Source organism: Stegostoma tigrinum, chromosome 9 (assembly GCF_030684315.1).
Source record: "Stegostoma tigrinum isolate sSteTig4 chromosome 9, sSteTig4.hap1, whole genome shotgun sequence".
NCBI classification, from domain to species: Eukaryota; Metazoa; Chordata; class Chondrichthyes; order Orectolobiformes; family Stegostomatidae; genus Stegostoma; species Stegostoma tigrinum.
This window is the reverse complement of record NC_081362.1, coordinates 78760790-78774392: the sequence shown is the minus strand read 5'-3', so window position 1 is coordinate 78774392 and position 13603 is coordinate 78760790. Positions and strand designations below refer to the sequence as shown.

The following is a 13603-nucleotide window of genomic DNA, read 5'->3' as shown; positions in this document are numbered from 1 at the left end:
TACCTCTCTCTCCTTCCTGGACCTCTCTGTCTCCTGCTCCGGCAACCACCTGGAAACCAATATCCATTTCAAGCCCACCGACTCCCACAGCCACGTAGAATACCCTTCCTCACACCCACCTTCCTGCAAAAATACCATCCCCTATTCCCAATTCTTTCGACTCCACCGCATCTGCTCCCAATATGAGGCATTCCACTCCTGTGAATCTCAGATGCCCTTGTTTTTCAAGGACCGCAACTTCTAACCCCCCCTCCGTGGTCGAGAACGCCCTCGACCGTGTCTCCCGCATTTCCCGCAACTCATCCCTCACACCCCCTCCCCGCAGTAAAAACCAAAACAGAATCCCCCTCGTCCTCACGTACCACCCCAATGATTCATCCTCCGACACCTCCACCACCTGCAATCCGACCCACCACATTTTTCCCTCCCCACACTTACCTGCTTTCCAGAGGGACCAATCTCTGTGACTCCCTCGTCGGCTCCACGCTCCCCTCCAGCCCTACCACACCCAGCACTTTTCTCTAAAACCACAGGAAGTGCTGCACCTGCCCCTAAACCTCCCCCATCACCCACATCCCAGGCCCCAAGAAGACTTTTCACATCAAGCAGATGTTCACCTGCACATCTGCTAATGTGGTATACTGCATCCACTGTACCCGTCATGGCCTCCTCTACAGCGGGAAAACCAAGTGGAGGCCTGGGGACTGCTTTGCAGAACACCTATGCTCAGTTCATACTAAACCACTGCACCTCCCAGTCGCGAACCATTTCAACTCCGCCTCCCATTCTGCAGATGACACGTCCATCTTGGGCCTCCTGCACTGCCACAATGATGCTACCCGAAGGTTGCAGGAACAGCAACTCATATGCCGCTTGGGAACCCTGCAGCCCAATGGTATCAATGTGGACTTCACAAGCTTCAAAATCGTCCCTTCCCCCTCCACATTCCAAAACCAGCCCAGCTCGTCCCTGCTTCCCTAACCTGTCCCTGCCTCCCTAACCTGTCCTTCCTCCCACCTATCCCCTTCTCCCACTTCAAGCCCCACCCCCATCTCCTACCTACTAACCTCATCCCTCCCTCCTGTCCCGTCCATCCTCCCTGGACAGACCTATCTCCTCCCTACCTCCCCAGCTACACTCACTTTTACTGGCTCCATCCTGGCCTCCCTGACCGATCGGTCTCCTCTCCACCTATCTTCTCCTCTATCAATCTTCTATCTGCCTCCCCACCTCTCCCTATTTATTTCAGAACCCCCTTCCCCTCCCCCATTTCTGAAGGAGGGTCTAGGCCCAAAACGTCCAGCTTTCCTGCTCCTGTGATGCTGCTTGGCCTGCCGTGTTCATCCAGCTCTACACCTTGTTATCTCCAAATTACACGCATGGGTATTTCACAATTGTTATTGGCTAGCAATCAGGACTCTGGCATAATATCTCTTCTCCCCACCGATGAACATTGCAAATTGCAGAACCAACTCATCGACCTCACTGTCTCAACACCATTTCCTCTACAATTTCCATTTCCTTTGAAGTTTTTAATATCTAGAAATTGATCAATCTCACTCTTGAATACACTCAATCACTGAGTCTCCAATCCTCTTGAGGACAGAATGCCTGTAAGTGAAAAAAATTAGCCTTATTGTAGTCCTAAATGGCTTTCTCCATATTTTGAGTGTATGCCCTTTGTTCTAGATATATCAGCCATTGGAGGCATCTTTTTACATCCATCCTGTTGAGCTCTGTAAAAATTGTGTGCGTGAGCACATGCGTGAGGTGTGCACGCATAGTGTGTGTGTAATTCCAACATATTCTTCTAAACTCTGGAGGCAAGTATCCTCAATCTTCCCCTATAGGGCAATGCCTTCATCCCAGGGATCAGATGAATTTCCATTTCACTCCATTTCTTCAGGTACATTGTTCCTTAGGTAAGGAGATGTAAACTGTACACAACACTCCACTTGTGGTCTCACCTGGACTCTTTACTAATGCAGCAAGACCTTTTCATTCCCATACCCAAATTTTCTTGCAATAAATACCCACACACCATTCCTAATTGCCTCCTGCACCTGCATGTTCGCTTCAATTAAGATTAGATTAGATTCCCTACAGTGTGGAAACAGGTCCTTCGGCCCAACTAGTCCACACTGCCTCTTTGAGCATCCCACCCACACCCATCCCCCTATAACCCACACACCCCTGAACACTATGAGCAATTTAGCATGGCCAATCCACCTAGTCTGCACATCTTTGGACTGTGGGAGGAAACCGGTGCACGTGGAGAAAACCCAAGCAGACACAGGGAGAATGTGCAAACTCCGCACAGACCGTTACCCGAGGCTGGAATCGAACGCGGGTCCCTGGCGCTGTGAGGCTGCAGTGCTAACCACTGAGCCACTGTGCCGTTAACAAGGACAACAGCTCCCTCAGACATCACTTCCAAACCTTAATCTTATGTAATTGTCACTCCCATACCTGTCATGTATTCTCCCTATTATAAGCGTCAAAAAAACCACGGTTTTTAGACAGTCTCACATTTCTCTCCTTGTTTAATCAAAATACTTCCCTGCTGGAAGTGGTCAGCAAATTCAACTACCTTGAGTCCTTTGTAGCAGACAATTTAATGCAGAACATGACACATGCATAGGGAAATCAGCTGCCACCCTTGCCAACTCAAAACATGCACAGAATTACATTAAGGCGATTCTTATAACCAAAATGCTGGTTCATGGACCTTTGTTCTGGGCATTTTTTTTTTAAGCTGTGAAACAAAAATATTTACAGCAATCAAGAAAGAAAATCCAACAACTCCCACTTCCACCTGTGGTACATTCTGGAGAATCCTACAAAAGGACAAATCTCCAAAGCATGTTAACATTCATTCAGCAGAAATGACTGTTGGTTTCAGCATGTTTGCAGGATGGAAGATGACTGCATATCCAAGGATTTTAAGTATGCCAATGCAGCTAGAGTAAGAAAGCCAGCAGGATGCCCAAAGCTCTGCTTTAAAAGATGCTTGCAAGCATGTTACGAGGCTTGAAAAACTGGTTTTTGCACTTGAAGGACACTGACAAGAAGGGAAAATGCCAACACGACATGTAGGCTGGCATGCCCCATCAGGACAATCAGTGGCTACAGCAGCTTGGCAACAGGTACCAATATCAACATCAGCAATGCATAACAACCAATCATCACTGCATATGTGCAACCTGTGGTATACCCTGCCTTTCATGATTGGTCTTCTCAACCATCAGCAAAAAGTGCATCATATGAAGCAATCCCAGTCCCAATGGATTTGATTTGCTGCATAGCCATCCTGTATGAAATGTGGCCAGTACTTGGTACAAAATATACCTCCTCATATTCTTCCTCTTTAAAACATTTATTCTCTAATGTTGGAAAGGACTGTAATTGTAATACTCACCACCCCATGAAGGACCGGTTTGTGATGTTTAGTGTTCATGAGTATTCGGAGTGACACTCAAGGTTTGTCTATTCTCAAAGGAGTGTATAAGTCTGGTATTTTTAAGAGTTGAACTGGCTTCAAAATGACACACTCATTCCAAAAGTTAATCCTTTGTGGAAGGCTGGATAATGATACCTAAACAAGCCAGAACTCAAAACCTTAGGGTGCTGTTGATGAATTGCCAATGAGGATAGTTTAATATTTGGACCAGAAAAAGTTGAACCGGTTTAGATGCTGTGAGTGACTAAAGACTTCAAGATAACCCTGAAATATAATGACTCAACAGGCTGGGTGATCCTATTTAGGCAAAAAAAGGAAGGTAACAAGATCCCTGTGCTGATATGCCACGCTGCATTAGCTGTAAAGTGTAAAGCATTGCTTTACAGCATTCACACATACAGCTTCTTGCCAGCTTAAATCCAAATTCTAAGTCCTTTGGAAGATATTGCAGGTAGCAAAAGCAACACTCGTGGCTTTTTCAATATGTCAGTTTGAAGACTATCATGATGGTGTGCTTCCAGCTGATAAAACATAACCACTAACAAAATTCCCATTATACCTATATTTCCATTTTGCCACGATATATCAAATTTGAGTACAGAAACTTAATCTTTTGTTTTTCTAAAAAAGAAGCCCATATTTTTGACTGTCATATTCACTTCAAACCAATCTGATGTAATAAGCAACGAATACCAGAATAAAGATACGGGTTAGAGAAACTGCTGCAATTCTTCATACCTTTGCTGATTTTTGTACCATCTGGTGATAGCTTTTGACAGAGGTTCAGTAAACAATTCAGAATCAGCTGCTTTGTGTATTCAAGGTTGCCCTCCTCAGACAGTGATGGATCCAGGCACCTAAGTTATGATAATGATTAACTGTTATAACTGCTTTAGAATTTTTTTAATGATAGCCAAATACACAGCCATTCTACCTCCGTACAAAATTTAGCATGGCCTTGGTTGAAACACTTCAGCAGGCCCAAGATGGAAGTATTAACATGGAAACAAGGATATACATTGAAATGGCAGAAAGTTGGAAGGTCAGGGTCATTTTCATGGACAGAATGGAAGTGTTCTGCAAAGCAGGCACCCAGTCTGCTAGTCATCTCGCTAATGTAAAACAGACCCTATTATGAGCAGAAATTACAGTAGACTAGGTTTAAAGAAGGACAAGTAATAGTGGCTCAGTGGTTAGCACTGCTGCCTCACAGAGTCAGGGACCTGTCTTCAATTCCACCCTCGGGGACTGTCTCTGTGGAGTTTGCACATTCTCCCTGTGTCTGCATGAGTTTCCTCTGAGTATTCTGGTTTCCAGTGTTCCTAATCCATTCACTGGCAGTAGACAGGAAGCCATCACAAATCCTCACTTTTGCCAATTAAAACTAATCATACAGGCAGCATAAAATGGCCTCATTCTTTCGACTCAATATATATCCCTTTAGATTCTGTAATCACAAAGAACCTAATACTCCATTGCAGCACATAATTCAGTTCATAGCACCCCACCTTTCATATCTTCTATGCAAAACCCAAGGACTGTCAGAAAGTGCATTTTACTTTACGAGGTGATTTAAGCGTTTCCTTTTCAAACCTTCCGAATTATTATTTATGAAGGTCACCAGAACCCAACTGGCCCATTCTCCTGTAAAAGTCTACTAAGCGCAAGAAATCTCTTTAATGATTCCAGAGGTATAACCTCTATTACCAACCCAGAAGACTATGACTAGTGCCTATCCCAATGTTTACTGTTGTGGTGGAAGCTGAAATAGTACTCTGTGATGAGCTTATTCAACGACTAACTGCTTGCACAGCAGTAACAGGGCTCTACTTAGGGGCAAGAATTCTGGTGAAGTTCCTCTCCTAGTCTATCCAGGAGAATAAAGCACCTCAACCAGTATCACAGCTGAAACTGGAGCACACTAGAGGGTTTATCAGATATCTTACAGCTCTATCAACAAGGCAAAATCATCGATACACTCAACTGTAATACCTGGACAGAAGGCTGAACAGGATGGGAACCAGAACTTGAGGATTTTTGAGTTTCTTCTTATGCTGCAACAATTCTATGATGAGTATGACTCTCTGCCAGTTAATGTTGCCTGCTAATGAATCAGGTTCTTCATTCTTCACGTCTTGGGATTTCCTTATAATAAAAAAGAATCACATAGAAAATTAAACTATAAATAAAGAGTAAATCAGTGGGGAAATAACTTCCAAATATCAAACACAGGAAAAGTAAATCTGACAAACCTCACTAATTGAAGCACAGGCTGGAGAGAGGCAAGGTCAAGGTAAACAGGAGTCTCACAGACTCAGGATAATGGGTTGGCCATTTAGAACTGAAGTTAGGAGAAATTCTTCATGTGGAGAGTTGTGAATCTTTGCTGTTTTAGGCACTAAAGGGCTGTTGATGCTCCATTACTAAAAATAATTAAGATTGAGACTGGTGTGGTTTTCAAGCATTGGGGTATCTAGGGATATAAGGCTAGGACAGGAAAGTATAGTTCATGTGCAAGTTCAGCCATAAACATTTAAATGGCAGAGTAAACTCAAAAGGTTGGAATGGCCTACTGCTCCCATTTCTCACATGCATTCTCAATGTTAAACGCCACGTAGAACTAGAGAATAAACTGAAGTAAAACAATTTCAGTTAAGCAACAGTGTAACGCTATATTCCTACGAGAATGATTTCAATGGCACATATAGTGGAAAATATTGACATTAAGTAATGCTAACAATTTTCCTGGGTCTGGAAACAACATACCTCTGCTGTAGCATTTTCTGCCTCCTGGTCTGCTGGATGGTTACACGGCTTGGAGGCTTTTCTAAAGGTCCCAGCTCCTGGGCAATCTGTTCAGCATCGACTACAATCTGTACCACACAGATAAAAATTACAGATCGCCAAAGATATCTTTGAGCAAATAAATTGTGTGCTTTGACAAAAATGTGTGTTTCTAAAGCTGAAATTTAAATGGTGCCAAAATTCACTCAGATGATCCATGATATGACCATTAAAAATCAAAATCTACATCAGAGATCAAAGCATTTTACCCTGTACTTAAGTTATTGTCTTTAACCAGCTAACTCTGTCCCCATTTGCCTTGATGCACCCTCCAAGACAGTTGTGAAAGATCTTATGACATGGTACAAATTAGTGCAGGACAGTTTTCCCATTGTCCTGACCAACAATTATGCTTCAAGCATTATAACAAACAATTTTGTCATGACTTTATTGCTCCATGCAAACGAACTCCTTTAAGCAGCTCACTTTACAACAGTGACTGCACTTCCAAAGTACTAAACTGAGTAAGAAGTGCATTGAAGCATCCTGAGGGTAAACAAATTCAAATCCATCCTAAACAACAGTTCAGTTAAGACACCCATTTGTATTGCTTTTGCGTGCTAAACTATTTCTACCTGCATCAAGAACAGAAGTGAGAAGCCAAAGGCAGAATATCCAAGTAGGAGAAACATCAGCAGCAGGCTATGCCAATGGTGACACACTTATGATGAAATAAGAACAAGATTGCAAAACCCCAGTTATGAAAGTGCCACCCAAAACAATGTTCAGTAGATGGACAACAATGCTATGAAAATAAAGCCTGACTTTAAATCTCAATACACAAACATGACCAAAATTGTGACCTTGAACCAAAAGGCACATATATTCTGTGCAAATAATAATTGCACCTGTTGTGGTTAACCTAACAATAGATACACTGGTAATAAAGTGTGAAGCTGGATGAACACAGCAGGCCAAGCAGCATCTCAGGAGCACAAAAGCTGACGTTTCAGGCCTAGACCCTTCATCAGGCTCTGATGAAGGGTCTAGGCCCGAAACGTCAGCTTTTGTGCTCCTGAGAATCTGCTTGACCTGCTGTGTTCATCCAGCTTCAGACTTTGTTATCTTGGATTCTCCGGCATCTGCAGTTCCCATTATCTCTGATCACAATAGATACACTGGGTGCTGCCACATAACAAATAATGACATGTTTCAATGTTTTGGAGATGGCCATTAAGTCACAAGATAAAGCAAGAATAAGCTAGCAACTGAAATCGTTTTTACAACTGCATGGTTACAGAATGAATGACTTCAACAAGGAAATCCTGCTAATCCATACATTTATTCTCAACTATAAAAGTAAAGCAATACAGGCACATTAAGAGTCAACTAAATGCTTGAAAACTTGCACTCAATAAAGGGTTAATTAGGGATTCAGCCTGTTTACTTAAAAAGAAACTCACAAAATCAATTTAAATAGGAACTGTATTTCTCAACCTATTTATTTCTGCGGTTAAACAATCTCTTTGGCAGAGATTTTACACTTACACAGAATTTATATCACTGCCCTGCCACAGAAGAACAAGCACAGAAACACTTCTTTAATCTAAAATATAAAAGGCTCTACCTGCAATGATGTGACGGTCATGAGTTGGCATTTCATAGCCTTGAGCAGAGGCATAGTTTCATTCCAATTACATTTCCAGGCTGAGTTGTGACATTGTTTAAGCCTATCAATTTGAGATCATAGCCTCTGGTGACACAAAGCTACTTTCTTTTTTTAAAGAAAGATTTGCACTCTGATCATTAGTGCAGTGTCTAATCCTCTGAGCAGAGGATTTAAGTTGTGGCTTTCAAACCAGAAACACATTTGAAAAATGACCCTCTCCAAAATATTTGAATCTCCTGATGTGAAAAAGATTTTGAGCATTATATGAATTATTGCTTGTCTAAAAAAGTAATATTCACAGAATAAAATTATGACAAAAATATACCAGTCTATGCAGAGGAATAGGTCCAGCGCTATTCAGAAATGTCATGCATCAGGAGCTCAGCATCAACACTACAAGATGAAGATTTGCAATACAATAATGCATACAGTCCAGTCTCTCATTCATCTACTTTGATTTTTAATATTTGAAATAAGCAATCTTGACATTCCTTTTATATTGCCAATCAAACCCAAGGAACTGTTAATCACATAAGCCATGAGTCATTCCAGCCAAAGCTAACAACATCCCAGATATCAGAACTGTTGTTACTCACCCCCTTGAAAACACTACTTATTGTCTGTGCACAGACTGTGTTTTTACACTGCACAAGCAGGTCAAATAGCACTCCTAGTAACCTCTTCTGAATCTTCCCATTAGGCAGCGCTGCAAAGAATTGTTTTGTGATCTGAGAAAAAAAGTGAGAAAGGAAGTTGCACCAAACAGTCAAAAAGTCTAGCTACAAAGATTATAAAAGCATCATGGGTATCTAAAAACAATGGGAAAAGAATAAGCACAAAATTTCTCTCTGCTTATATCTGAAATTTACTGTGGGAAACTACAAAATACCTCAAATTTAATGCTTACATTCAACTCAGATTAAATGCAATTCACTAAATAAAGGCTTATACTCTGATCCTATGTATATTCAGAAAATTTAAGTCATACCCACAACTCTCCAAAATGCTACTGGATCAATTAATTTTACAGCAGCAAGGTTTGCTCTCCGCCTGTCCAATGTGATTGCTTTCTAATATACATTTCACTGTTTCAGACTTGCCTCAATGTTGGAAATCTTTCAGAATATTCAACCTTATCCTTCACTGGATACACATGCACAAGTGCATCAAAATTCATCGAATGCAAATAAGCATGACTATATCCCTCAAGAAATCCCCACATGCACATTCACAGCAACCCTTCTCAGTGAATGTACAGTGTATATAAGCACAGCACTGCCCTCACTGAAAACACATGTACACAGACCGCATCATTATACCCAACAGAATATATAAAACTTTCACTAAATGGCCTCACACATTCAAAAGCACAGCTCCACTCCGAAACAGACAGGCATGGCAAACTCTAACTAAAAGCATGCACAAACAGAACATTATTTCTTCTTCAGACTGTCTACATACACATGTACACTCTTCACTATGTATGTGAATATCTGTTCTCAATCATTCCAATGTGTAAATACATCAATATTAGCAAAGTAACAACAAGCCTATACTCACAGTAAGCAAATTGTTGAAAGAAAATGTTTAACATTTCCCAGCAAATATAGCACTTTATGGAGATATCAAGCCAGAGTCTTGTATATTTCCCCTGACATTGCAGCATAAAATACCTTTTCTAGTGCAGTGATCTGTAGCGGCGGTAACCCTTTGTACACTTGCTTGGAACTATTTAAGGCACTGATGAAAAGATCCAGACTGCGTGGATCCTTTGCCAGTAATGCTGCAGAATGCACGTTGTACTTCGAGAGGATCATATGCAGCATAAGGGCTTCGTCTTTTAGAAGAGTATCAGCTTTCTTCTCCATCAGTCTCCCCATTAGAGGTAGCAACCTGGACAATACAATCTAAAAAGGAAAATATCATAAGACAGAGCCTATTACATTTGCAGAGTAAGATGAACCTGATATTCCTTGCTACACAACATGGCAAATGAGAAAATTCTTGGACAGATATGATAATTATTCCAAAACACATTTATGTTGATTAGCTCCTATTAATCCTGGTTTAGTGGAATGACAGGATGCAAAATCATTGTGTGGCATGCAGTGCCATTCAAACCAGAGGAGTGTGTGCTGGCTGCCATAATGCAACTTAACTGGCTTGTCTTTCAATTATACTTTGTTCTTCATATCCCAACTTGTGATGTATTGTGGTAAGTGATTCCAGCATCATTGGGTAATTCTGCAGAATTGTGTAATTCATAATAAATGAAGATCACTTAAATGTTTTCCCACAGATTAGGTGGGGTGAATTGGTTCCCTTCTTTGTCCCAGTGCACTATAAGTCATAACAAAGTCTGAATTTAAAAAAGGCGATATTATCAATTATTAAATCAGATTTATCTAGTTCAATATCAGAAACAAATAAAGAGCTAGGTTTTTGGAAACAAAATATCTTACTCACGCAAAGATGATTAACATTAGGTTGAAACCGTGCAAATAAATGCAACTCATTTTCTTGAAAACTAACATGCATACAACCTCCCAGTCTGAGAAAATGTTGCTAAAAATCTAGATATTGTTTTTCTACAAGTATCTTGGACAAATAGCAGTATCATTCAGAAAAAAAAAATCATTCAGAGGTTGTCAAAATGTTGGTCTGTAGCCAAAGTTGTTGTTATAGGTGACAGAATTCTTCTGGAGACAGCAATGGTAGATTCACGATTCTCCTTTTAGATACCTCAGGTTGCAGTAATGAAAATCGTTTCCTTAGGGACCTTTCACCTGCAGTGTCAAGATCTTCCAGCAGATTACAACTCTGCAACTTTGATGAGAGGAGTTTCGGAAAAAATACAGCGAGCAAGCAGAGCTGACAACTTGGGCAGTTTCTCTCCACTTCTATAGTCAAATTCAATAGCTTTATTAAACCCAGTGGCCGACTCGCACTACCTCTCTTTGTAAGTGTTGAAGACTTGCGGCTTTAATTAAACAGTTTGTGTTCTTGGCAAACGCAATATTTGTTTGTGCTGCAGCCAGTCTCCTTTGTTTTATGAAATATTTTTAGATACATGCCTTGTTAATAACATTCTGAAGTAATATCTCAGCTAATATGTTCACATCGATGGACATTCCAGTTCGTTTTGGTTGGCGGGGGGAGGGGGGAAGAGTCCACTTGACAGTGATTAGATTATATGATTCAAGCAGAATTTTGTACCCTCATCCTCTCAAAGTTTTGACACCTGACCATTATCCTAGATAACGTGGCATGGCCATCATGTTTAACTCAAGGGACTTCCAAGATTTAAATGGATCTAGTCAATCAAAGCATCTCCCGATAACAGAATACATTCAAGGTTGGGACAGACAGGATTATTGGTCTGTGAGAGAATCAGGGACAGAGGATCAGGCAGGAAAGTGATCAGACATGATCAAACTGAATAGTACAGCAGGCTGAGGGGCCATTTGGTCTACTCCTGGTACCATCACTTGTATTCTTGCGCATGCAACTTCGGGCAATAGTTAAGTGTTCAATTTTTAATTTTCTGAACTGACTGAGCAAGCCTCATATAGCAAGGATAATTTAGGATGGGCTGGCCTCACCAGCCATGCCCACGCCCTAAGAAAGAATAAAGAAAGGTAAACCTAAAAAGTACTGAGAGTTAAATTAACATGGTTAAATTGGACAATCGTATAATGAATCAAGTGCCAGCTTCAAAGGAGATCTCCACTGCCAATGAGTAAAGCCATTAGCAATTTTATGATGGATAACTTATGAAACAGTTTTCATTACTCTTTAATAGTCTTTCTCATTAATTATGTATTTACATCTGTAGCACTAATTGTTATCAATCTACTTAAAATTACACTTTGACTAGGTAAAATAATGCTCTAAATTACACAGTCCTCCACAATTGCTGTTCTCCTTTGACGTATTATGCTCAAAAATCTCACCTCTCCATTCACCTCCTGAAGTGCTTTCAACAACTGATGAGCTACATATGATGGTCGCACAGTATCTCCTATGCAGTGCAGAAGGTTCTCCAGAGCTTCAGTAAGCTCCAGTGGTTCTCCAGTAAGCTTTTTGTGCTGTGATTCTGCTTTAGTCTGTGTTAAAACCTCCTCAAATAAACTACTCAGAGCCTAGATAAATGAAATAATTGAACAATGTCTCATCTGCTTTAATACAGCAGTGGTAGTAGCAAATAGCAGACTCAGTTGTAGCTTTGCATAAAAAAAGTACATCTTGAAAATCAATTTATTTGAGGTTTAGCTACTCACCTTTAGTTAGATTTCCTGGACTACTTCACAGGGAATAGAAAGGCAAACCATTTTGGATAAAGATCAAGGCACACAATACAACTTATTTTGTAAGATTTAAAAAAGCACAAAGGAACAAAATATGCTGATGAAAGGCAATTGACCTGAGACATTAACTCTCTTTCTCTCTTCATGGATCCTGCCAGACTTGATGACTATTTCCAGCACATTATGTTTTTATAACAATATAATATTCAGGGTGCACTTAACAGGAAATTGAAGGAGGAAGAAAGCTATAAACGAGTAAACAGAATCTTTGGTTTTCTATTGTTTCCTGGCTAAAACTTGAAGAGTGAAATGAGGATTGGGGCACAGGGACAGTGAAGAAAAAGGGACAAGGACAGGGCCATTATTCTTGAAATTGAGCTTGACAATAATCTACTAAGGAACGTGCTTGACTCAACTTTCAACTTCATATTCCCATGATAGAGCCTTGTCAACCAAGGGTGTGCACACTGTATTCGGGTACATGTTATGTTAACGTAGCAACGAATAATAGGAAGAAAATTACATACAGTAGTTCCAAATTATGCTCCACTTACCAACTCAAACTTAAACAAGAATATATTTTCTTTGTGCACATAAAAAGTTGAAAAATATATTAGAGGGAGATGGAAAGGCACAGGAAGTTCATCAAACATGTATCTGAATCTGCTAACCATAAGAAACCTAAGAAACATTTCAATGTTGTGTTTAATTTTGCAGTCATTAAGTGTGGAATATCACATCTAAGTATATAAACAGAATCTGGATCAGTATTCTAAGTGGCAGGAAGTGACCAATGGTGTCCCAAAGGGATGCAGGTTGGAACCTTAATTATTCACTCTATGTACTAATGATGACACTTGGGTTCTAAGGGTTGACTTAGAAAAAAATTACACAATATTGGGCTGCATTTCCTGTAATTTAGAAGGATCAAGGGTGGTTTGATTGACAAGATTTTAATGGCAATTTAGAGAATAGATATAAATAACCTATTTCCACTGGTTGAACAGTCTAGGACTTTAAGGACACAGCTAAAATCTGAAGCCAAAACTTTCAGAAGTGCAATTTAAAATACACTTCTAGGAGCAACAGAATGTGACATAAGGTCAACAGTTAATTATAAATTAGTGGCTGTTAAGAATTTTGTCATCCAAAGATATTGCAGGATATGTAGCTAAGATGGATATATTAACTTAGGTGCAAGATGAGCCTGAATCTTACTGAACAGACTTGACAGGTTTAATGGTCTCTTCTTGAACCCATGTTCTCCATGGATCCTCATTTAAGACCAGCAAACCAAATAAAAACTAAGAGAAGAAACATAGCAACATTTAAGAACACTACAATATCCAAACAAAATTTTAAGAAAAATTATTAGATTAGATT

The 13603-nt window shown here is 40.2% G+C and overlaps 1 protein-coding gene across 2 annotated transcripts in view; it reads right to left on the bottom strand.

Moving 5' to 3' along the window:
- heatr1 (HEAT repeat containing 1) overlaps positions 1–13603 on the bottom strand; it is an 85377-nt gene that overhangs the window by 31186 nt on the left and 40588 nt on the right. For both annotated transcript variants that reach the window (XM_048536467.1, XM_048536470.1), the window contains exons 22-27: positions 11867–12055; positions 9587–9820; positions 8510–8641; positions 6227–6333; positions 5453–5605; positions 4199–4317 (exon numbers count right to left, since the gene is read on the bottom strand). In XM_048536467.1, the coding sequence (XP_048392424.1) occupies positions 4199–4317; positions 5453–5605; positions 6227–6333; positions 8510–8641; positions 9587–9820; positions 11867–12055 (934 nt within the window). The remainder of the gene's footprint in view (positions 1–4198; positions 4318–5452; positions 5606–6226; positions 6334–8509; positions 8642–9586; positions 9821–11866; positions 12056–13603) is intronic.